A 25,761-nucleotide genomic window follows, 5' to 3' on the forward strand; every position below is an offset into this window, starting at 1 on the left:
TAGCTCTCTGATGTGTCACCGTGAAGGGCCACTCCTCTGACACACATACACACACTCACACATACACAGTCACACACAGCTTCAAACAGTTATGAGTGCCTAAAGTGCTCTGAGGACACTATAAACAGAGATTTCTTTTAAAAAATATTGTTAAAATGATAACTATGCTAATAAGGCACACTTTGTAATTTTCTTATCAGGGATAACCTCAGTCATAGGTGATAATAATTGAGTAAGAGGGTCTGTTCTATAACCAGTACAGTCCATCTTCTGTGTCTCCAGGTTCCACATTTGCAGATGTAACCAACCACAGATGGAAAATACTGGGGGAAAAAATTCCAGGAAATTCCAAAAAGTAAAATTTGAATTTGCCCCTTGCAGGCAACTATTTACATAGCATTTATATTGTATTTAATATAAGCACAAGCTGGAATCAAGATTGCTGGGAGAAATATCAATAACCTCAGATATGCAGATGACACCACCCTTATGGCAGAAAGTAAAGAGGAACTAAAAAGCTTCTTGATGAAGGTGAAAGAGGAGAGTGAAAAAGCTGGCTTAAAACTCAACATTCAAAACACTAAGATCATGGCGTATGGTCCCATCACTCCATGGCAAATAGATGGGGAAACAAGGGAAACAGTGACAGACTTTATTTTCTTGGGTTCCAAAATCACTGCAAATGGTGACTGCAGCCATGAAATTAAAAGACCCTTGCTCCTTGGAACAGCTATGACCAACCTAGACAGCATATTAAAAAGCAGAGACATTGCTTTGCCAACAAAGGTCGGTATAGTGCAAGCAGTGATCCTTCCAGGAGTCTTGCATGGATGTGAGAGTTGGACCATAAAGAAGGATGAGTGCCAAAGAATTGATGCTTTTGAACTGCGGTGTTGGAGAAGACTTTTGAGAGTCCCCTGGACTCCAAGATCAAACCAGTCAATCCTAAAGGAAATCAACCTTGAATATTCATTGGAAGGACCGATGCTGAAGTTGAAACTCCAATACTTTGGCCACCTGATGTGAAGAGTCGCTACATTAGAAAAGACCTGATATTGGGAAAGATTGAAGGCAGAAGGAGAAGGGGATGACAGAGGATGAGATGGTCAGATGGCATCACTGACTCAATGGACATGAGTTTGAGCAAGCTCTGGAAGATGGTGAAGGACAGGGAAGCCTGGTTTGCTTCAGTCCATGGTCACTAAGAGCCGGTCGGTCACGACTGAGTGACTGCACAACAACAACAAATGTTGTATTTACAACTAATTAGACAGCATTTGGAGAAGGCAATGGCACCCCACTCCAGTACTCTTGCCTGGAAAATCCCATGGATGGAGGAGCCTGGTGGGCCGCAGTCCGTGGGGTCACTAAGAGTCAGACACGACTGAGCGCCTTCACTTTCACTCTTCACTTTCAGGCATTGGAGAAGGAAATGGCAACCCACTCCAGTGTTCTTGCCTGGAGAATCCCAGGAACAGGGGAGCCTGGTGGGCTGCCATCTATGGGGTCTCACAGAGTCGGACATGACTGAAGCGACTCAGCAGCAGCAGATAGCATTTACATTATAATAGGTATGATAAGTAATCTAGAGGCAATTTAAAGTATACAGGAGAGTGCATGTAGGTTATATGCAAATACTACGCCATTTTTATAAAAGACTTGAGCATCTATGGATTTTGGTATCTGAGTGGGATCTGGAAACAGTCTCCTGCAGATACCAATGGATGACTGTACCAAGAAGTTCAGATTATGCTTCAGAACTCATCTGGGATATATGGAATCTAGAGAGAGATCAGAAAATAAAACACGACACTGGCACCTTTACTGTTTTCTTCAAAGATTCTGTGAATATCAGCCGCTCCCTCTCTCTCACACGAGGGAGGGCTGAGCCTCTCCCTGCCTCAAGTCAGAATCATGTCAAGTCACATCATGTCTTTGTTTTCTTCTCTTGGTTCAGAACACACACACACTCACACTCACTCACCTGTAGGGGTTAGAGCTGGGGGTGATTAACTCAATGATATGTACTTCCTTATCCTGGGGCTGGTTGGACATCACACACCCTTCTGCAGCTTTGGGCTGAAGGTACTCAGCAAGATAATTGAGGGAGAGAAAATTCTTCCCTATGTTGCACGTGGGAGGGAACACTTGATCTGAAAATTAAAAGACAAAAGAAAGAAACACACACAATGAGCTATGTGGTAACCAGACTCAAAGGAGAGAAGGTAAGAGGGACCCTGGGCAAGTGCGGGACACAGAGAACCTCAAGCTTCTGCCCTGAGATGCTTCCTCTGTGGTCATCAGTGGGCTCCTTCTGATCAACTCCAGTGGCCTCTTCTAGTCTAAATCCTCTCCCTTCCTGTTTTCTTTGATTCTGCTTTGTCCTCACCCATTTCCTCTGACCTGTCTTTCAGTCTCTCACGGGCTCTTCCTCTGCTCATCCTTTAAACATCTGTGGTCCTCAATCTTCAGTGCACATCAGAAGCCACCTGTTTGGACTCCACCCCGGAGAGTCTGACTCAGAAGATCTAGGTGGGAGCTAGAAGCCTTTCGTTTTGAAAAGCGCCACAGTTAATCCTGATATAAACCAAGGCTAAGAATATCAGTTGCTTCCTCAACTCTTTCTAGTTCATCTTCTTCCTAGATGATCTCAATCATTCCCACAGCTTCAACTTGTACCTAGACCATGACTCCTGAGCTGCACACCTGCACGGTCATCTGCCTCCCAAGCACCCCCCACCTAAAAACCCAACAGCTATGTCACTCGGCATACTCAATGCTGAATCCAATGACCTATCTATCCTAGCCCCAAGGATGCTCCTCTTTGGATATTTGCTATTTCAATTAATAGAAGAACCAGAAACCTAATTAACTCTCTGGCCCATGCTGTAGAATTAATCATTTCTTCATATTTCTTCCTCTGAGTCATTTATACTCTAAAGACTGTTCGAGTGAGGGCAGATTTCCACTCTTTCTCGTAATCTTGACACAGACAGCAAACGTTTACATGGCACTTTACAGTTTGCAAGGTGCTTTCACAAACATTATCTCATTGTGCTGAGGGCTGTTCATCACCTCCACCAGGGAAAGTGATGCACTTACGGAGTCCTAAGATACTCGCCCGAGAGCACATGCTGCTTACACAGCACCATGGCTGATGGGATTTCCATCAAGTGGTTTAAATGTTTAAACAGAACTTGAAACTGCTGGCAGTGTGACAGCTGGGACCAGTGTCAAGGAAGTTCTAGGTGCAGCAAGCTTTTTTCAGAAGGGGTAATTAATCAGAGACCTGGCACTTTAATGAAACAGACTTCTGTCTTTTTCATTTAATGGACAGGATGCCAGGGTTCAAATTCATATGCAAGTCTCACTTAGGAATGAGGCCTCAGCCCAGGAGTTCCCCAGATTGGGTTGATACTGCCCACCCAACTGCGCAACGCCCCTGTGCTAAAGTCCACAACACGCATTGTGGCATTCTGGCTCCAGGCACCAGGGCATCCCCAGTGTCACCCCCAGACCAGGGGGGACTGGGGGAGTTCACGGGGCCCCTGCTTAAAGGTTCACTTCAAGAAAGTGTTGGCTGAGCATTCTGTACTCTTCCCTAAAGACCCCCTTAAAGAGGCCCAGGCTCTGCCGACTCTGGCTGCGGGAGCAGCACCCCCCACATCTGCTAAGGATTTCGCCAGATGAGCAGATGAGGAATGCACGCCCTGCAGCTGCAGCCCTGCGAGTGCCTTCCCCAGATCACAGGACAGAAAGCGACATTGGGGTGGCAAGGCTGCAACTTCATCAAGCGTCAGAAGATGGAGGCACGGGCCAGGGACAGGCCCGTCTGGAACTCAAGAGACAAGGACCCCCTCCTGGGACTCTGGCCTGTATTCCCGGTTCACAGATGAGCCTGGGGTGCATCTGGCACATATACAGTAGGCACGTGGCGTAGGTTTTCGGAATTAACAAATACTGGTGTGAGATTTGAGACAAGCAACAAAAAGCTCACCCACACTGTGACCCTCCAAAGCCACCAGGAAAGGTTTAATTGTTTAAAAGTTGCTGCTATTAAGGGCTTAAGTCCCAGATGCCATTGTCACTAAGTTGAGTAAGCTGATCACTTTTTGTTGTGTGTGCATGCATGTATGTGGGGGTTTTTTTTTGCCCCCAAATGACCTTCCGCATGCCTGGCATCAAAACTTATACCAACTGCCAAGCAGAGAGGAAACCACAAAGGGGAATCCCCGGGTAGAAACCTGGCAAGTGTGGGGGAGGGGGGAAGTCACATGCTTATTTGTATTTTAGGAAAGGATTGACAAACCACTGTGAGAGCTAGAATAACATACTCGAAGAACCTGAGAGGTAATGTAAAGACCTCATTTTCCTGCTATGGAAACTGAGGCTCCGGTGGCAGGTAAATCAGAATGTTGCCTGAAGCTTCGCAGATAATAAGCCCAGCTGGGATAAGAACTGAAAGCCCTCAGTTCTTCCACTCTAAGCATATAGGTCAGAGCAGTAGTTCTCAAACTTTACCAAGTAATAGAAGCACCATAGGCTTCTCAGGTAGTACAGTGGTAAAGAATCCACCTGCAGTGCTGGAGACACAGGAGATGGAGGTTCGATCCCTGGGTCAGGAAGATCCCCGGAGGAGGAAATGGCAACACTCCAGCGTTTCTGCTGGGAAAATCCCATGGACAGAGGAGCCTGGCAGGCTTCAATCCATAGGGTCGTAAAGAGTCAGACACAACTGAGTGACTGAGCGCTCAGAATCACTCTAGAGTTCCTCCTAAAACACAGATGGCTGGACCCTACCACCAGAGTTTTTAAGTCAGTTGGTCTGGGGTGGGCCCGAGAACCAGCATTTCTAAAAGCTCCCAGGTGATGAGGATGCTGCTGGGGCGGGGACCACACTTTGTATAGAATAAGAAGAGGCCCATGGCCTAGGATCCCTAACTCAGCTGGGTAGAGACAGGTCAGGTTCTGGGAAACCAGCGGATGAGGTCTGCTCAGCAGAGTCTAATCCATGGTGACAGGCAACAGTGCCTTGTGGTCCACCAACCTAGCCAAGGACCCTCACTTCCCCAGCTGCTCCTCTCCATGGTATGGGCCAGTGATTTACACCTGACTGGTGTCCGGAGTCAAGTTTTAGTATCTCCAAAGGTGTTGACAAGAAATTAAAGTTTTACTGGGCAGGACACGAGGTCCTTAAAGTTCTTCCCTGATCCAGTCTGCAAGCCTTGGGGAAATCAGTGCACCCTTGTGCACCGAAGCTCATGCCCCTCTTAAGAGAACAGAATAGAACCCAACCTTCTACATGTTACCATAACACATGTTGTTATTCTAACAAATTCCAGGGAAGTAATCAATATCCAGTCAATATGCACTAGAATTCTGCTTCAAAAAGAGACAGCGGTCAGGGCTTAGAACCTTTATTAAAAGAGATTTTTTGTTTGTTTTGTCCCAATGGGGCTTGACCTCTATGATTAGCGACCTGAATACCATGAGAGTTTAATAACAAACTCCAAATTTTGAAACTTGCTCTCCTTTAAACTCCTCCTCCCTCTATTCAACTAAACAAGCCTTTTCATCTAGGTAACCTACTTTTATGATTGTTGTTGTCCAGTCGCTAAGCCATGTCTGACTCCTTGGGACTACACGTACTGCAGCATGCCAGGCTCCTCTCTCCTAGAGTTTGTTCAGATTCATGTCTACTGAGTCAGTGATACTGTCTAACCATCTTCTCCTCTGCTTCTCTATTCTCTTTTCGCCTTCAATCTTTCCCATCATCTCACTGGGCTAAGACTTACAATGCACCATCAGGCAATAAGCATTAGACTCAAAGGTCAGAAAACCTGAGTTTGAGTTCTAGTTTTGTCATTTGCTAATAATAATGTGGATTTGAGCAAGTTAGCTTAACCCTTCATTGACCCCTCTGCAAAATGGTCAAAATAATGGTTTCCTCCTAGGATTACTGGCAGGGTTAAATGAGGGTGCATGTAGAAATCCCCTGATACGGCCTCTGCGCACAGCACACACTCAATATCACTGTCCTGAATCTATCAAACATCCCAGATCTGGAAAAGAGCTGGGAACGAGCATTCAATAACTCACTCATGCTTCCACACAGTCGATGATAGAGGAGACAACTGCTATAGAATTCAGAAGAAAGCAGATGGACCCAGAGGACCTGAAACGCCATTTTTACACAATCACCTGACTGTAACAAGGGCCCATTCACAAGAGTTGTTATTTCTAGTAACTTATTTGGGAGTTCCAAATATACTCAACTAAAAATAATGATAAAGAAGTTATTTGAGAAATAATATGCTTTCAAAATTGAATCACCAGATATTTATATCCCTCTGCAAGGCAAGGAAATTAAAATAGGCCATTTCTTATCAAGGCTAAACAGCTCCTTTCTCCAATAATTTGTCCTTGTAACAAGCATTCGTATTAAAAATACATTCAAACACTCTTCCTCTGCTATTGTCCAAAATTTAACTGATGTCTCGAGGCTTCAAATGCCCCTGGCTATGCCCCAGTAGTTCTCAAACTTGAAGACTTGCAGATAATAAGCCCAGGCTATGCCCCAACACTGACACTGGCTTTAAATGTTTGCAGAATAACAGGTGGGAGGAAGCCCTAACTGCTGACTCACGATGCTAACTCTCCTTGCACTCCATCAGTTAGCCCTTCCTTTCCCACACCTCAGCTTGTCAGCTTCCACTCACTTCTGACTTCTGTGCCTGGGTGTCTTCTAAATTCTACCCAACGACTTCCTCCTCTCTCAACCAGGCTACTCCCCACTTCTCCCCCTTTACCAGGCCTATCTCCTCAGAAGGAAAAAGGGAAGGAGAGGATGTGGTGGGGAGCGGGCCCCAGCGATCCCTCAGGTCCCTGCCAGCTCCAACAATCTGTAATTCTCTGATTCCTTGCCCTAGCCACCTGGTCTCCGAAAAGAAAACAACTGACTGTCATAAATCAGTCATTAATTGAGACCACATAGAATTTACCTTCCCCCACTTTAATATAAATGTTTCTTGCTATCTTGAGTTCAGTGAAAGAAGTGACCGCTCCATATTCCTTTCGGGCCCAATTTAACAGATGTTCGTTTCCATGGGGGAAGCTCCTTTCTTCTGTTTCTGCTGACAAGGAGAAGTTTCTTGATGAAAAATGGACCAGAGAACCTTCAGACACCTAGAAGAAACAGAGTTGCATATTTAATGTGGTGCAATCACCTGCCGCTAAATCATTATCAGAAAAAGCTCCTGTCAGACAATTAATAAATATCTGTCAATCTAACCTCTTCCTTTTCTTACACAATGGCAACAGCTTTTTTCAGCAGCACATTCAAGAAATAATCCCAAGCCCACCTTCTTCCAGGTGATGACAAAACTGCAAACAATGCAGGACGGCCCTTTGAATTTTTAAAGAACTTTGTGACGAGACCACAGAGTGCTTTGTGAGGAATCATAAGACTTCTCAGCGCTGTTTTCCAGATATCTAAATTGAAGGCCAACCTTTCAGATAATGTATTTCAAGTCCAATAGGAAGCCTTGGTGAGTGTTTCCATGGACTTGTAACGGATCAGTAAAAGTGATCCCAAAGGCTTGACTTCGATGTCCACATCTTCCATAGCTGCAGCTTCTGCCAACAGTCACCACCACGGGAACACAGCAAGAGTCCCTTTGGTTTACTGGCTCCTGAGCCCTGAGATAAAATACGACCAGAGCTGGCCAGTCTTCTACCACTTTACACTACTTCCTCGCAGTGAGATGAATGTGTATTACAGTTTATTTTGTAAGACCCCCAAATTCCCATAGATAATGGAGTCAAGAGGCCGTTAGACTGATCCTCATAAAATGTCTGGGATGATTTATGCAAGACCCAATATTTGCTTGGATGTATTTAGACCACTGCTGACCTAGCATATCACGGTATATATAATTAACACAGACAAAGGGGGAAAATTATCATCTAGCTGCTACACTATAATTAAATTCAGTTGCTGGTGAAAGTATGCATGTCATCTTTATTGTCCAGCAACTGATTTTATCAGTGTCAGGGTGGAACCTCAAAATGTGAGCAGAAAGGCTCAAAACCTCCCAAGCCACAGAACTATAAACGTTTTGTATTGAATTTCACATTAACAACAGAACTACCATGTGATCTAGCAATTCCACTTCTGGGTATTTATCCGAAGAAAATGAAAACACTAACTTGAAAAGATATATGAACCATGCAGCATTATTTACAATAGCCAAGATATGGAAATGACCTAAAATGTTCACCGATGAATGAATAAAGATGTGGTATATATACATGACGGAATATTTTCAGCCATGAAAAAAAATAAAATCTTGCCATTTGCAACAGCATGAATGGACCTCAAGGACATTATGCTAAGTAAAATAAGTCAGATGGAGAAAGACAAATGCCAAATGATCTCACTTATATGTGGAATCTGAAAACAAAACAAAAATCCAGATTCACGGATACTAAGAACAGACTGGTGGTCGCCAGAGGTGAGAGATAGGGGATGAGTGAGATAGGTGAAACGGGTCAAAAGGTACATACAAACTTTGGGATTTCCCTGGTGGTTCAGTGGTTAAGAGTCTGCCTTGCAGTGCAGGGGACACGAATTCCATCCCTGATTGGGGAACTGAGATCCTACAGGCGGTGAAACAACTAAGCCCGAGTGTCACAACTAGAGAGCCCACGTATTGCAACGGAAGATCCCAACTGCCACAACTAAGACCCAGTGCAGCCAAATAATAAATAAAATAATTTTAAAATACATATGTATATAAAAGGTACAAACTTCATGTTATTAAAAAATATGTTATCGGGATTTAATGTACAGCATAGTGACTATGGTTAGCAACATTTATTGCACATTTGAAAATTGCTAAAGACCATAGATATTAAAAGTTCTCACTATAAGAGAAAAACTTCTCTACATATGGTGACCGATGTTAACTAGACTTATTGTGATGACCATTTTACAATATATACAAATATTAAAGATTATGTGGAACACCTAAAACTAGTATAATGTTATATTATCAATTATACTTCAATAAAAAATGTTTTCATGTTAACTATCATCAACAACAAAAAGCAAGCAGTTTCTGAAGTGGTTACAGCCAGACTAAAAGCAAGTTGAGGGCAAAGATTATGCTTATGGCTCTACCCTTTCCAGCAGTGTTTTCAACCTCAACACACATACAAAATAGTTGTTGTTGTGTTTAGTCATTCAGTTGTGTCTGGCTGAACATGACTTTGCCACCCCATGGACTATATAGCCTTCCAGGCTCCTCTGTCCATGGGATTTCCCAGGCAAGAATACTGGAGTGGGTTGCCATGTCTTCCCCCAGGGGATCTTCCTGATCCGGGGACAGAACCCTTGTCTCTTGCTTGGCAGGCAGATTCTTTACCACTGAGCCACCTGGGAAGCCCCATATAAAATACTTCTTACCTTTAAATACTGTGCTAGGCATTAATATTTCCTCTTCAACTATATATACTTATTGGAGACGGAAATGACAACTCACTCCAGTGTTCTTGCCTGGAGAATCCCAGGGACGGGGATTCTGGCAGCCTGGTGGGCTGCCGTCTATCAGGTCACACAGAGTCGGACACAACTGAAGCGACTTAGCAGCAACATATATACTTATACTTTTTAAATGCTAGCAAAGCAGTACTTCACCCCATTGACTCCATCACCAACTCATGCTGTGGTCTCCCTCTTGGCTGAAAACCAGAAGCATCTGAGGAGTTTCTAAATATCCTGAGACCCAGGCCACTCCTTCAGTCAACTAGAATTTGGGAGTGGGAGCCAGGCATCAGCATTTTTTAAAGCTTCCTCGACAATTTCAATGTTCAACCACAGTTGAAAAGCCTGGCCTTAATGGGTACTGAGTGATCCACAGTTTGAAAAGCCCATCATGGGCACCTCACAGCTTCCTCTACACCAGTGGTTCTTACCAGGGGTTATTCTGCCCATCAGGGAACATGTGGCAACATCTGAAAACAGTTTTGATTGTCACAAACAGGAGGGAAGAGCTACTGGCATCTAGTGAATAGAGGCCAGGGACACTGCTAAACATCCTAAAATGCACAGGATGGCCCCCATGACAAAGAATTATCCTAAACTTCAACAGCACCACAACTGAGAAATCCTGGCCTATGCTTTGGACTGACTGAATGTTATTGCTACTCAAAGAGCTACTGGATTCTCAAATTGGATCTCCAAATTGACAGCTCTTTCTATCCTAAAAACTGGGCCGCTATGCACTTTACAAAGAATAATAAAAACTTTCTGGTTTGTATTGGCTCGGGAAACCCAGAACTAATCACTAAGAAGCTGGGTGTCAACTATGACCACTTATAACAGTGACCACTCATTACACCTACTATGTATCAGGCACTATAGAGAGCTACCAAATGTGGCAATGACATTTGCTACACGTCCCAATGCCAGTTATAAACAAAACCAGTGGGAGCACACTTAGCTCTGACCTTGTTTTGACATCGCCTGCATAAGAAAAAGCTCCTGAGCCATCTACCTGCCAACAATAACCATGCCAACCTATTCATAAATCCTCTGAAGCTTAGCTACTCATCAACACTGAACTTCAGACAATGCTTATCTGATTTTCTGACTTAAGCACTGTAGTAAAATCATCTTTTCACTGAAAAGCACTTGCACTAAAAAGTCACTTTTATCAAGGCTGTCACCGCAAAAACCCACAGCAGTGCAGAGGCCTTTGTCCCACTGCCAGCGCAGTTCTGAATGTTTAGGCAAGCCTCCCTGGATGTTCCGTTCTTTCCTTTTTTCTCATTCATGTTACAACCAGAAAATAAAACACTAGGGCTTTAAATTATGTTATGCAGAGAGTACATTTCTTCAGAGTGGAAGGTGGGATAGATCACCGTGGTGCATTCCAGAGGCAAGAATGTGAGCAGTGTAAATAAGAGAAGAAATGGGGAGCAACCTGGGAATGTATCCTGAAGTCATTAAAAGCAATGCCATCGTGGAGCTGACTCCTCGAGAAGGGGGAGCGCCCTTCACACACCATCTGCCCCACTCGTCTGGCTTCTCCAGGGCCAGCAGCAGCACAGATCACACACTCAGGGCTGAGGAATTTGGAAAAGGAGTCAACTGCCACTCCTCAGGCAAATTCCAACGAGAAGAAAGCAAAGCTGCCAGGGGCAGTGAAGCGTCCCTGACTGCAGGTCAGTGGAAATTTTCTGCCGTAGCAAGGGGTTAGTCAGCGCTCCTCCTGACCACCCATTCTCTGACTTGACACAGCAGCTCACACACAAAGGCCTCCCCTGAGCCCCACCGAGTTTTACAAGGTATGGTTATTTTCACCTGATCTTCAGGATGACCTCTGATGTAGGCTACTCCAATTTCCACAGAGAGAACCTCAGAGAAGCTAAAGGCCTACCCAAGGTCAGAGAATCAGCAACCAGGCCGGATCAGAACAGGCGACTTCTGACTCCTAGTCACAGCTGGCCCTGCCTGCATCCTTCCAGAAAGGAGACTTCATTGGCTCTCAGAGCAGGAGATGTCCCTTCTTACTTATAGTTGCCTGTAAGATTTGCCTTCCGCCCACTTGTCTGAGCTGGGCTTTCCAAACCAAAGAACCCCTTCTTCTTTCTTCCATGAGACAAAGCTTCAAATGTTTGTAGGTATCACTCAACCCTGACCACCACTTCACTTCTTGAGGGCAACAGTCCCAACCCCCTGGACTCCTCCCTAGATACCACGGTTGTCATATCTTCATCAGCATAGTCTCTGGAATGTGGTGCCTGGGACGAGACCAAGGGTTTGGGGTGTGGTCTGATGAGAGTACTGTGAAGGTTAGCTTCAGGTGTCAGTGTGATTGGGCTACAGGGTACCAGTTATTCAGTCAAACATTATTATGGGCATTTCTGTGAGGGTGTTTTGGATGAGATTAACATTTCTTTTTCATTTAGTTAATTTATTTTTGGCTGTGCTGGGTCTTCGTTGCTGCATGTGGACTCTAGCTGCAGCAATCAGGGGCTACTATTTGTTGTGGTACACAGGATTCTTGTTAGGGCGGCTTCTCTTGGTGCAGAGCACAGGCCCTCAGGCTCAGCAGCTGCAGCTCACAGGGCTGGCTCAGTATTTGGGCTTAGTTGCCCCAGGGCATATGGAATCTTCCCAAACCAGGGATCAAATCCATGTCCCCTGCACTGGTAGGAGAATTCCCAACCACCTGACTACCAGGGAAGTCCAGAATTAACACTTAGATCAGTAGACCAACTAAAACAAATTGCCCTTCCCAATGGGTGTGGGCCTCACCCAATCAGTTGAAGGCCTAAATGGAGCAAAAGGCTGACCCTTCCCCTGAGTAAGAGAGAATTCTCCAGCTGACAGCCTTTGAACTGGGACATCAGCTCTTCCTGGGCCTATAGCAGTCTGCTGTCCTTTTAGCAGTTTGCTGTCCTTCAGTATCAAACTGAGACACTGAGTCTGCAGAAGTTGTAGCCTCCATAATCACGTGAGTCAATTCTTTACGAAATATCTTTCTATGGATGCCACATGAGGCCCAAGATCACATCAGCTTTTATATCAGCTGAACCCTACTATAATCTCATATCCATTCATTTATGCTTTAAACAAACATCCAACAAATATTTATTGAGAGCCAAGCATTGTTCAAAGTGCTGGGAATATAGTGGAGAAGGCAACAGACAAAATTCCCTGCTTTGTGAAGCTTACAGTCTAGCAAGGAAGTCAGAGGAACAAAATTAACAATTAAAATACATGTTAACAAGTGTGAAGGAATGATATAAATTGAGAGAAGAGGGGCACTCTACTTTTAAGCGTAAAATCTGACTGAGAAAGTCACTGGGCAGGTCAAGAACTGAAGGAGATGACAGAGGCAGCCATGTGGACATCAGGGGAAGGGTGCTGGGGAGGAGACAGCAGCAAGTGCATAGGTCTGGCACAGAAAAGAGACAGCAAGGAGGCTGGCATGGCTGGAGCGCAGGGGTGAGATGGAGATGAGCAGGAGTAAAGTCAGAGAGGCCACAGGGGAGACCAGTAGGTCCAATACAGACCACTGAAAAGGACTGTGGTGTTTAGTCTGGGTGAGATGGGCCGCCACTAAGGATTCATGAAAACATCTAACAAGTCACTCTGGCTGCTGTGGCCAGTCTAGACTGAAGCGGAACAAGGAGCAGGAGACTAGTACTAGACTTCTGGAATAATCCAGGGGAGAAAGAACGGCAGCTCACACCAGGGAGGTGGAGATAGGAATAACAGTACCTCAAGCCTCAGGTCTTGATTTTATCAGCTCAAGGCTCTTCTCCTCCTTCCCCTACACTGGTGTATCTTAATATAAATCAAAGTCTTTAGACTCATTTCAATTCTGTAGAGACCATATAAAAATCTATTCTGTTGATGTCAAAAATCTCTAAACTTCATGTGTGTGCCATCTCCACACTTGTCTAAATCCCTGAGATGCTGAACCAGACAAGGCTGAGGTCTGCTGACTTGCAGGCACGTTCTCACGCTGACCTGAGCACATGCAACAGAACTTGCAGGGGCCCAGGCTGTTTTCCAGGGCTTCCCCAGTGGGGCAGTGGTAAAGAGTCCACCTGCAGTGCAGAAGCTGAAGGAGATGTGGGTTTGATCCCTGGGCTGGGAACAGCCCCTGGAGGATGGCATGGCAACCCACTCCAGTATTCTTGCCTGGAGAATCCCATGGACAGAGGAGCCTGGTGGGCTACAGTCCATGGGGTTGCAAAGAGTCAAGACACCACTGAAGTGACTTAGCGCGCCTGCAGGCTGTTCACCAACTACAAAGTGATCTCATGGAATAGTCCTCATCTTGTTTGCAAGGGCATCATCCTAGGACCCCTCAAGAGCTCTCCTGAAATAAAGACATGACAGGCCAGTGCCACTCCTCTACCGGTCAGCACTTCAGTCCCTGCCTGATCTCCCTAGAGTGGAGTCCTCGCTAGAGTCTGGTTTGGGCTAAAGTTTATGGAAGAAAAGAGATGTAAAGAGAATAGCAAAAAAAAAAAAAAAAGAGAGAGAGAGGGGAAAATATTATGTTTCTAACATGAGGAGGGGTTACAATCACTATTACAAGGATAATTACTACATGACTGAATATGGAATTGTTTTAAAAAATGTTAAGAGCAAGGGTTTTACATTTGGATAAAATGGCAGAAACTTTTCAAGGCAATTCATTCCATCCTCCACCTTATTTTCAGGTCCTTGCCCTGCTACCCACACCACTGCTGGCTCTTACATCTCAACCAACTTCCCATCTCAACCATTACAGTAACCTCCTGCTGTGTAAGCTGCCAATCCTATCGCGCTCCACTCCTCATCCACACTATCACCAAGGAGATCTTTCTAAAAAGTAAAACACATGATGATGGAGAATAGCATCTAAGCATTTTAACTGGCACATGATCAGAGAGGGCTTCTGCTCGCCCCACTTTCCAGAACTCCCCCAAGCACCTGCCCTATGAAATCACTCACAGTGGCACAACACATCATGCTACTAAGATCTCCTGGGTCTTTTTACATTCTTCTCCCCACCTGGCTTGCTCATCCCCTACCCCGTGCTCACCTTGTACCTGCTCCTTGTCCTCCACAGGTATCACCTTCTCTGTAAAATCTCTCAGACTCCCTTTCTCTCCTGGAGATGGAGCTGCCGTCTGCACACCACGAGCTCAGCCCCTCTCTCACATGAACTGCTACCATTTACCAGCAAACCTGCTGCCATGCCACCTGACAAGCACCATGAGGGCCAAGAAAGCACCCAGCTCGTTCTAAATCATCTCCTGGGCCTGGCAAGGTGCTTGGCACAAAGTAGAGACTCAGTAACCACTTGCTGAATGAAAGCTCAATGGTGTTACTTACAGGAAAGGCTAAGCCATAATATCTTTATTCTTACAAACCTTGCTTTCCTCACTGCCCAGGAAATGATCTTTTGCCAGGCTTTAAAACTAGTATTTGATTTTTCACCTACTAACTCCCCTAAAAACCAATTATTAAATCATTTAGTAGTTCTGTGCCTTCCTGCAGAAACCACTGAACTTTTCTCCTGCTTACTAATTAAAACCCAGTCCTCTGACATTCCAACATGACAAACGTTTTCCTGTGGGAACGAACAGAGCCCCAAGCCCTGAGAATCCTGAACCTTAGCAAGTGTCCATTGAAGGGACAAACATGAAGCACTGGACTGTCCAACAGGCCCTAGGCTTTGAAATGCACTGAACCACCCCCTCTCGTGACTGCTCTTCCCTACTGAAACCATGCGCACCATTTGTATTTTAAATTCTGATTATGCTACCAGACTTTTTTTTTTAAAGAACATTACTCTCTCTGCCAGTGCTGGGAGTTTTATTACAAGAACTTACGGCTAGGCAACAAGAGCCAAGTTTGTTATTTTTTCTGGATCAGATTCAACAACCTTGTCCAAAGAGCAAGAAAAAAAGCAAAAGAGGCAACCAGCCCTTTTGTTTCCACACCTGTGTTTAAGCTTTAACTCTTAAAGTCCTAAGCAGACCCACTGAAGCCTCAAGATGGATCTCTCCAGGCCCAGTGAAGGGAAGCAATGCTGGTTAATGGGTGTAGACGCTGTTTTCCTGGAACTGGGGCTCCTCATCTTAGCACTTATCTCAGCACATCAGCTGACTCAGAGGCCTGGCGGTTGCCTCACAGTCTCTCTCTGGCCTCCCCCAAGCTGGTGTGATCTCTTCAGTGTGGAGGGAGACAGAAGCGTTGCTGAGGATAACGCCATATTTTAAGTCCTCACTTAGTCCTATCTGCCTTCTCCCACCTCATCCATGCTCCCAGGTGAAAATGCAGGCTGCGCTTAACTGCCCGGGTGGCAGTTAAGTTTTCTCTTAAGTTTCCGCCTTCATGTCTACTCACATTACCTTCTCAATGCGGCTTATATAAAATTACAATCCAACCACCCCGCAACCCCAACTCTAGCACCCAAACCTGAGTTACATATTCTTATTTCTAGAATATAATATAGTCAGCTTCTAAACTACCATGTAATTTACTTGTATATTATGCCTATAGCCCATCTCCTCCCACTAGTATGTAAGCTCCTTCAGAGGCTGGGATTTTAGACTGCTTTGCTTATAGGCATATCCAAAGTACAGTGTTGGATATAAAAAAGACACTCAATAACTATTTGATGAATGCATGAATCCTGAAGTCCCATTAACTGGCAGCGGCTGCCTAAAGCTCTATGCTGGAAAGTATTCTGAGGTCATGTTTAGGAGCAGGGGAGAGAGGGGAAAGAGTGCCATGGTCAATTTTGTGTCTGCCAGAAGGTCAGGCCCTCCTTGCTCTACGGCTGTTCAGCACAGTAGCCACTAGCCATTGAGAGCCTGAAATGTATGTAATTAATTGATCAGTGTCATAAATGTAAAATACACACCAGATTTTGAAGATATAGTAAAACCAGTGATAAGAAGATGTCTCAGAATTCCCTGGTCGTACAGTGGATAAGACTCTGCCTGCCACGGGTTCCATTCCTGGTCAGGAAAGATTACACGTGCCAAGGAGCAGCTAAGCCTGTAAGTCACTACTACTGACCCCGACGGTCGCCAGCTATTGAAGCCTGCCTGCCCTAGAGCCTGCATTCTGCAACTAGAGAAGTCACCGCAATGAGAAGCCCACGCACCACAATGAAGAGGCGCCCTGGCTCGCCACAACTAGAGAGAACCGCAGCAATGAAGACCCAGTGCAACACAGTCTAATTAATTAATTTTTTAAAAAAGGAAGACATCCACCTCTTTCAGAAGTGTGATCCTCAAACTTACGTATCACCGTGGAAGTATGTTAGCATGCAGACTCTGGGGTGGAGTGGGAATGCAGGGTCCAGGAGACTGCTTTATAATCACCTGCCTGCCACCCCATGATGGCCAGGCATACTTGAGGATCATGTTCTAGGCCACAGATAAAAACATTATGTAATCTTTGTAAAGCATGCATAGGATTGCTTGGAGAACAAGCAAGAATTTTCTCCTGCACACTAGTTTTAAAAAAGCCAAGAGCGATAGTGTAAAGCAAGTCATTTTGGGAGTCATCTTCTTATATATCAAAAAAGATAGAAATGAGCCCTGTGAAATGAGGAACCATAGCTCCCCCATGATAAAGAAATGCCTGCTGAAATGTCAGAGGAAAATCTGTTTCAAGAATCAATCAATCATTCTTTCTCTGTGTGTCTCTCTCACACACACACACACGTGCACGCGCGCACCCAATAGCTGGTCCATTTGGAGCTTGAGTTATCACTTGGGTGAGTGCCTGCTATGCTGTTCAGGTTACGGCTGCATGAGGTTGCTCTAACGCACATACCCAACTTCATACATTTACATGACTCTGGCATCGCTGAATGTGCAGCACTTGCACAATCAGGGTCAGCTCCTCTCTCTCTTCTGACCTGCCTTACACCCAGTCTTTACTACTCCTATTCCTTTTTCCTGACACTTGCACCAACACATCTCTTTCTGGAGATGCCTGCTTAAGAGAACAGAAGCAGTAAAATAAGGAAAACAAATAAAGCAAAGAAAAATACACAGTCATTTCAGAAACACCTACCATGCCAAGAATGTGTTAGTTCAATTCTAGGGGGGAGAAAAAGACTTATGGTGAAGTAGGAGAGGCATCTCTCTAGAGTTTAGGTTTTTGCATAAGTAAGATCTATGCAGATCTGATCTGCCCTAGAACTCATAAGAGTGCCCACACTCTTATGAGGAGATGGTGCTTTGATGTATTTCATGCACCAAGTCCAGCAAAAACAAACTTACATAAAGTGCTGGAACAGTACTGAAACATTTACCTCCCAAAAGAGGACAGAACCCTACATTCTGAAAGAGGAAAATCACACATTCTCCCTACCCCAATTCCTGGTAGGACTGTGCTTGCCTATTTCCTCCTGTCATGTGATTTGAAACCTGTTTTCTATATAACCATATATCATAACTTTGTGTTTTTTTCAGTTTTTTTTTTAAAGAAATAATAACTTCCATGACCATGGAACCTACAGGCATAATTTGCAAAGCTAAATATTCATGAGCCATGTGATTGTGATCTCTGCCAACAGTGCACTCAAGAAACATGAATCCATGTGACCATTTAAAAATTTTTGGATGCTTTAATTTTGTATCCATAACCAGATTACTCTGTCCAACAAAATGACTTAAAACATATTCAACAATTTTTCTCAAAACACTCATGGTGATCATCCTCTGCTTTTAATTTTTATTTCTGTTGAAATATAAAGAACTAAAGGATTGAAAATGCCCTCTGTTTTTAATGTCCTACATATTTACACATGTCCAAGAGGAAAGTTCTGAATGCTACCCAAAGAATAGAAACATGCACAAACTTGAACATGAGCCAGTACAAAAGCAATACTCTAATCTCCCATGGAAATGTTACAAAAATGAGAGTATATATGAATACGCACATACACAAAGACAAGAAAAATAACTCACTGATTCTGAAAGACGAACTCAGTCCCCACAGGTTACCAAATTAATGAAGTGCAAGCTGCTTTATAATATAGAGTTTTCCAAAGTAAAGCCCCAGGCCACACAGGGATCCTCGATGACCTTATAAAATCATCTCTCAAGACTCTTATATTTACCCTTTCCCATCTTCCAATATAGCATGATGTTAGAAGGAGTGTGACCCAAAATTTAAAGTGTATTTATCATCTAGAGTGTTTTCCAGGAAGTAAACAAAATGCTGGCATCATTACCAGTCCTTGCCATGATCCACAATATACTGTGGCCCATCAAATGTGCTTCTGGGAAATTCCTCACTAAGAAGGATTCATTCTTCTATTTTTCTTTTAAGTTATATCCAATCTGCCAATGCAGGTTCAAAGGCACAAACTGAATTTTTCAAACACCTGACTCCAAACAGGCACCTATAATTCCCTCTACAGAGTTTTTCTTTATCAAGACAGGACAATCTAAGTTAGAAATAAGGAAACTAGGGTTCAAAGAAGTTAAATACGCCTGGGGCACAAAGTTGGTAGAAAGCAGGGTTGACAAAAAACCAAACACCTCTCTTCTCACTCTAGAGCTCTTTCTACTCCACCTCCATTGAGTAGTAGCTACTAACCTCAAGAAATCAGTAAAGTAAGGTAGATAGGAGCCCCCTGGGCTCGCATCAATAGAACACTGGGAGAGAAAATCATAAAAGCAATTACAGGTCACTCAGTGCACACTTCATAGATTCTGAATCCTCACATCTGACAACTCTGTTGTCAGAGTTCCTACTGAGAGGTTAGGTGAAGCCCCAGCTTACAGAAATTTAGCAAGGGACAAGTGCATGCTCAAACTGCATCTGCAGAACTCCAAAAACTACAATAGAAACCCAGGTGTGTACAAGAGTGACAAAGGAAAGCACCGAGGCAGAGCTGGGGATCACGCCTTCTCTGCCTCTTGCACAGTCTCCCTATCTGGTTATTTCCTTCTCTCTCTGTCCATCTCTCTGTCTCTCTCTCTCCCGTTTCCCAGCAGCTAGAAGAGTCTTGCTGGCAGCAGTGGAGGAGAAACAGAATGGAAGGGGCAGATAGAAAATCATAAGGACTGATATGGAAGCAAAAAACGGCTTGGCTGAAAGAAGAGAGATCTGTTATGGTAAACAACAGCGACAAAAACTGCACAGGATCTGAAAATGACTGAATAGAAACTACAGTTGATCTAAGATGACAAGAACATCAGGCTGTAAAAATGTGAAATATAAAAGCCTCTGTGACATTCACTTTTATATGTCAGTCTGGCTTGGCTATAGTCTCCAATTATTCAATCAAACAATAATCTAGATGTGCTGTGAAGGTATTCTGTAGATGTAATTAAAGTCCATAACCAGGTGACTCTAAGTAAGGGACTATTTTAGCTAATCTGTGTGGGTCTGATTCAATCAGCTGAAAGGCCTTCACAGCAGAGCTGAGGCTTCCCTAAGGAAGCAGGCATTCCATCTGTGGACAGCAGCTCCATTCCTGCTGGAGAGTTCCAGCCACCCTACCTAACTGCCGGCCCTATGGATGTCTGCCTTGCTTTGCCGGTGCCCACAGTGGTGCAAGCCAATTTCTTGCAATAAATCTCTCCCCATATATACCTCCTACTGGTTTCCTTTCTGGATAACCCCTGACTGATACAGCTTCTGCAAAGGGCTGATGCAAGCTCCAAGAGAATGGAGCTGCATATTCTGACCCAGAAACCACAGACCTAAGAACACTTTGGGGAAAGGGGTTTCAAAGGGACATGTCCTTGGGTGCCAGGATGGAGTGGGGCCTTCAATCCAAACCACTGGCTGGAGCCCTCTTGAACTTCCTTCAGCTTAGCTTCCAACCAAAGGCAGGCTGCATAGTTTTCCAGTGTAAGGTTCACAGTCTCTGGAGAAGACTAAGGAGACCTCCTGTGCCAAAGCTGGGAAGGCTGAACTGAACTTCATTTAACGTCAATGAAAAAATGATTCCCAGAGGGCTAAGGACAGATGCAGATATTAGAGCCGGGCATCCTGGTGGGGTTGACCGAGAGAGACCAAGCGGAGGAACCCACGGACTTAATGTTGCTGGAAAAGCGGTCAAGAAGCAGTTTTTAAGTTGTAACCTGAATGATGTCCCGTAGGAGAGTCACCTTCCTTGTACTATGACTGAGGGACAATGGCGAAGGCGCCAAACAAAGGGGAAAATATCACAGAAAGAAGGGCTCAAAACACCGATGGGGGGACTTCCCTGGTGGTCTAGCAGTTAAGACTTCCTCTTCCAATGTAGGGGGTGTGGGTTCTGTCCCTGGTTGAGGAGCTAAGATCCCACATGCTTCTGGGCCAAAACACCAAACAATATTGTAACAAATTCAATAAAGACTTTAAAAAAAAAAGGGGGAGTTGTTTCAATCCCTTTCAGAAGGCTTTGGTACAAGGTGGCAGCCACTATAACTTCCAGCCACGAGCACCGGTAGCACTATTTCAGAAGCTTCACACAGCATCTGAGAATATTGTTGTTATGTACAGTCAGACACAGTCAGGACAACCTCTTGCAACTAGGTCTTGGGGAAAACCATTTATCCTATGTTTAGCTGCCTCAAATAACTCCAACAACTCTGCCTAAGGAGTCAGAGTGTCCTGTGGTCCTTTTGAGAAACAGTGACTACCAGCTCCTGTGGGGAACGCTTACCAAGGACCTCAATGTCTGCAATTCATAAGAGGACCAATGCAACGCCAATGAGCTTTCAAGTCAGCCTCACTAGTACTTCCCAGGAGACAGAGTTCCCCCAACTCATGACATGAAAAAAATATTCTTCAATCTCCCTTAACAAAATATTTGCTTTTTCTACCAAACAGCTCTCCGGAGGCTGCCTACCGCATTCACCAAGGGCACTGGAGATGTAACATTTGATACAATTGCCCAATGCTTGGGAAGGGCAGATTGCTCACATTACCAGATCAGCCTGAAACAGTAAAGCCTTAAAGGACACCATGGGATTCTACACAAAGAAACACTAGCCCTCTCCCACGCAGACATGGCACAGCAAGTCCAGCAGAGGCAGGAAAAGTCTATGTTTGCATGAAGCCTTCAGGACAGGATGTCTTGATCAGGAAGAATACACCCAGGCAAACCTCAGAAGGCCAAGGGGCCACTCACTGGCAGCATTCACCAGCTTTCATACGAGTTAGGGTAAATCCTAGGAAGTCTTTCAAGAACTCTTTCTGGACCAAGATTACTAGCTGAAACTGGACTCTTTCCAATGCTCTTAATTACCTCCGTGACATTTAGGAAGAGCTCTCTCGCCACAAAAGGGCCAGAAACTCACTCCTAGGAAATATGGTAGTTGACCGACTCCAGCGCATGAAAGGACCAAGCCCCTTATAATTAAGGCTCTTATGGACAAGCCACAAAACCAGGAGATAAGCAGCCTCTGGAACAAAAGTGCCTGGTACAGAACCACTTGGAATATCCCACAGGACACAGTGAGTCATTCCACAAGAGATATTTTTAAAAAAGAAAAAGGAAGAACCAATCTTGAAACATTTAGCTATTTAATCTGCCTTTAAGAGAGAATTTATTTGGGGAAAGACCTCACTGGAAAATTCAAAATGGCATATCTGGACCCCTATATATAGGGGTGACACTTCCAGCTAAGCACTTCTGGTGCTTAGGTCAGCACCCCTAAGCCCTCAACCACACGCTGCTCCAGGGTCAGCCTCACAGAGGGAGCTGCCTTAATTGCACTTGAAATAAGAGGATTCACACATTCTCCAGTTTTCAGGATCCGCCAGTGGTACTTCCCAGTCTCATAACCATCTTTCCCATCTTACTTGAGGGCAGGCAATCCACCCCGTTTCGCTCTGGAGCCTCCACACTCAGCATAGTTCCCAGTGTCCTGCAGGCACTGAAAACTGGGTGTTGGGTGAATGAACAAGTAGCTACGGAAACCTCACACCAAGTATGCTAACACCATGTTTTTCTAAAGGTGGGGAGAACTGCCAAACAAGAGAAAGGAGGAAATTCAAAAAGAAAAAAAGAAATCATGTCCAGGTTTTTAAACTGCAACACAGTAGAGAATATGAAAATTTTTTAAAAGTTCCCTCCTCCACAAGCAAACTTGAATGTCTGAGCTATTCAGAGGGTATTTTTGGATGCTCAGGGCTCAGTTACACATCACTTGGATTCAGAAGAGGAATTTCTGGACATGCGCTGTGCTACAGGCTGTGCGTGTCCCTTCCTAGAGTAATGCTAAGCACACATCTGGGGCTATTTAACAACTGATTGGAAATTTCGCCTTCTGATTTCCAGTTAAATACTGGGCACAGGAAAACAAATAGCACTTGTTTTTCACTGAGCCTTGTCAGTCATCCAAACTGCCGCGCAGACCAGAGAACTGCCTGTGGTTTGGTGGCAGAGCCCCAACATATTTGGACCTGTTCCCCGTGCCCCCCCCCACCCCGTTTAAGTGACAGGGATAAACCAATTTTGGCAACCTTAGCCTCTTTACCCAACCCCCGATCCCCGTTAGAAACACAAAACTAGGTTTTAAATATTAAGCATGGTCCTGGTATTAATTTACATTTTTCATTAGGGTTAAATTTTTATTTGTTTTTAATCCAAAGAGCATAGAATTTGGTTTCTCTCATTTATTTCAATTGCCCTGCCCTGATATTTACTTGGATTTGCTGAAGGGGCAATGTTTAGATTACCATTTTCTGTTTCCAGTTAAACTGGGATGTAATATTAGTATGCAGCAGTTATACTATCATTCTTGGAGAGATTTGAAAACTGGGAGGAACTTCAGAGATTGCCTAGTGCCACCTCCTAACTTTAGAGATGAGGAAACTGAGACCTGGGTAGTTATGTGGTTTTGTGTAGTGCTTGATGTATAATTAGTCAGTGATGGAACCGAAGATTAGTACTTGGGCCTCCTGACATCCAGGCCACAGTGTGAACTAGAAACAAAAATCTGAGTTACCTCTGGATAGAACTGACAGATAAAATCAGGACACTTAGTTAAATCTGAATTTCAGACAAACAATGAATAATATTTTGGTGTTAAGTATGCCCCAAATACTGGAAACTCTACCTTTAAGGGGGCCCCTTTGACTCACCACTTTTGTTCAAACACACATATTTACAGGCATTTCTTTCCTGATTTTACTGATAAATGGCTGGAAAAAATAAATCACAGCACTGTTATCCCAAGAGTGAATGAGGTTGGAAGAAGTTGCTGCTTATCTCTCTCAAGCACCCCAACAAAGAGGAGCCCCCACTTGCCACAACTAGAGAAAGCCTGTGCAGCAATGAAGACCCAGTGCAGCCAAAAATAAATAAATAAAAAACAAAACAAAATAAAGGCTGCAAAGACTCCTGGATTAGACATTTCACGTTACTAGAAACCAGGCATTTGAGAACGTCTGCTTGTTCTAGAGTTCTAAGTCTACAGACCTTGCAGGAGAGAATGCTCAGGTTTGTAATACAAATAAAGCAAGGTTTTTCGTTTTTCTTTTTAAATAAAACTCACAGAATAAAGTAAAATGATTTTAAAGTTGGGTTCACTGATTTTACAACATCATTTTGAAAAGAATTCTGTAGCAAGTTTTTTTTTTCTAACAGCTTTATTAAGATGCAATTCAACCTTATTATAGTTCTATTATATAAATTACATAAACAAAATTATACCATTTACCCTTATAATTCATTGAGATATCATAATATTCCTCCTTTTAAACTGTACAAGTCAGTGTTTTAAGTATATTCACAACTGTGGTAATAATCACCATTATCTAACTTCAGAACATTTTTCACCCCAAAGAAACTCCATACCGTTAGTAGCCATTTCCCATCCTCCTCTCCCACTAGCCTCTGGCAACTACTGATTGTCTTTCCATCTCTATGGATTTGCCTGTTTGGGACATTTCATATAAATGGAATCATGCACTGTAGATTTTTGTGTCTGACTTCTTTTATGGAGAAGTAAATGGCAACCCACTCCAGTACTCTTGCCTGGAAAATCCCATGGACAGAGGAGCCTGGTAGGCCCCAGTCCATGGGGTCACAAAGAGTTTCAAACACGACTGAACAACTTCACTTTCAGTTCTTTTATTTATGTTTTCAAGGTTCATCCATATTGTCGTATGTATCAGACTTCATTCCTTTGGTCAAATAATATCTCAGGGTATAGATATATCACTTTTTAACCCTTCACCAGCTGATGGACATTTGGGTTGTTTTCACTTTTTTATTATTACGAATTATGCTGTTATGAACAATTGTAGACAAGTTTTTCCATGCACATATATTTTGCCCAATTGTCTTCCAAAGCACTATTTAACCTTCCCACCAAGGAAGGGTATTCCAATTCCCCTAAATCTTCAACACCACTTGTTATTCATCTGCCATTTTTATTAAAGCCATTCTAAGCGAACGTGAAGTAGATTCTCATTGTGGTTTTATTTATTTATTTATTTATTGGTTTTCTTTTTTTTCTGTTTATTTATTTTACTGTACAATATTGTATTGGTTTTGCCATACATTGACTTGAATTTGCCATGGGTGTACATGTGCTCCCCATTCTGAATTCCCCTCCCACCTCCCTCCCCATCTCATCCCTCTGGGTCATCCCAGTGCACCAGCCCTGAGCACCCTGTATCACGCATCTTTGCATTTTCCTAATGACAAATGATATTGAACATCTTTTCACATGTTTATTGGCCATTTGTGTTTTTCTTTGGAGAAATGCCTATTCAAATTATAGCATGTTTTTAAAGATAATCCAGTATTATGACTCTGCTCAATCATTTTTAGCAAACTTAGGTTAAAAGTTCAGACATTTATTGCACTATTTTGTCTTTGATGCAGAAATAACTGCATAAATAAAGATAAGTTTAGATGATCCTTCTAAGAGAGTTTGTACTTGTAGTTTCAACTTGACAGATTGAGAGAGTAGGATTATTTTTATTTTAGGTTGCACTGAAGGATAACTCTAACCGACTCAATCTTCTCTGGGATATCCCTACACCTTGCAAAAGAAAACCTATAAGTCTGTGACAACTCGATCGTGTGTGTGTGTGTGTGTGTGTGTGTGTGTGTGTGTGCGTGCGTGTGTGTGTGTGAGTGACATACTCAAAGATCTACTACTTGACACTCAGCCTGAAATAATCACTCTCAACCACTCCCATTTCTGAGGTAACCAGAACAACCAAATAAAAGAACTGCACTTGCAGAGGAAACTCAATCCCACTTC

The 25,761-nt window shown here is 43.8% G+C and overlaps 1 protein-coding gene across 2 annotated transcripts in view; it reads right to left on the minus strand.

The window, feature by feature from the left end:
* TGFBR3 (transforming growth factor beta receptor 3) overlaps positions 1-25,761 on the minus strand; it is a 199,785-nt gene that overhangs the window by 45,423 nt on the left and 128,601 nt on the right. For both annotated transcript variants that reach the window (XM_069597758.1, XM_069597749.1), the window contains exons 5-6: positions 7,002-7,185; positions 1,985-2,153 (exon numbers count right to left, since the gene is read on the minus strand). In XM_069597758.1, the coding sequence (XP_069453859.1) occupies positions 1,985-2,153; positions 7,002-7,185 (353 nt within the window). The remainder of the gene's footprint in view (positions 1-1,984; positions 2,154-7,001; positions 7,186-25,761) is intronic.

Source organism: Ovis canadensis, chromosome 1 (genome assembly GCF_042477335.2).
Source record: "Ovis canadensis isolate MfBH-ARS-UI-01 breed Bighorn chromosome 1, ARS-UI_OviCan_v2, whole genome shotgun sequence".
Taxonomy (NCBI): domain Eukaryota; kingdom Metazoa; phylum Chordata; class Mammalia; order Artiodactyla; family Bovidae; genus Ovis; species Ovis canadensis.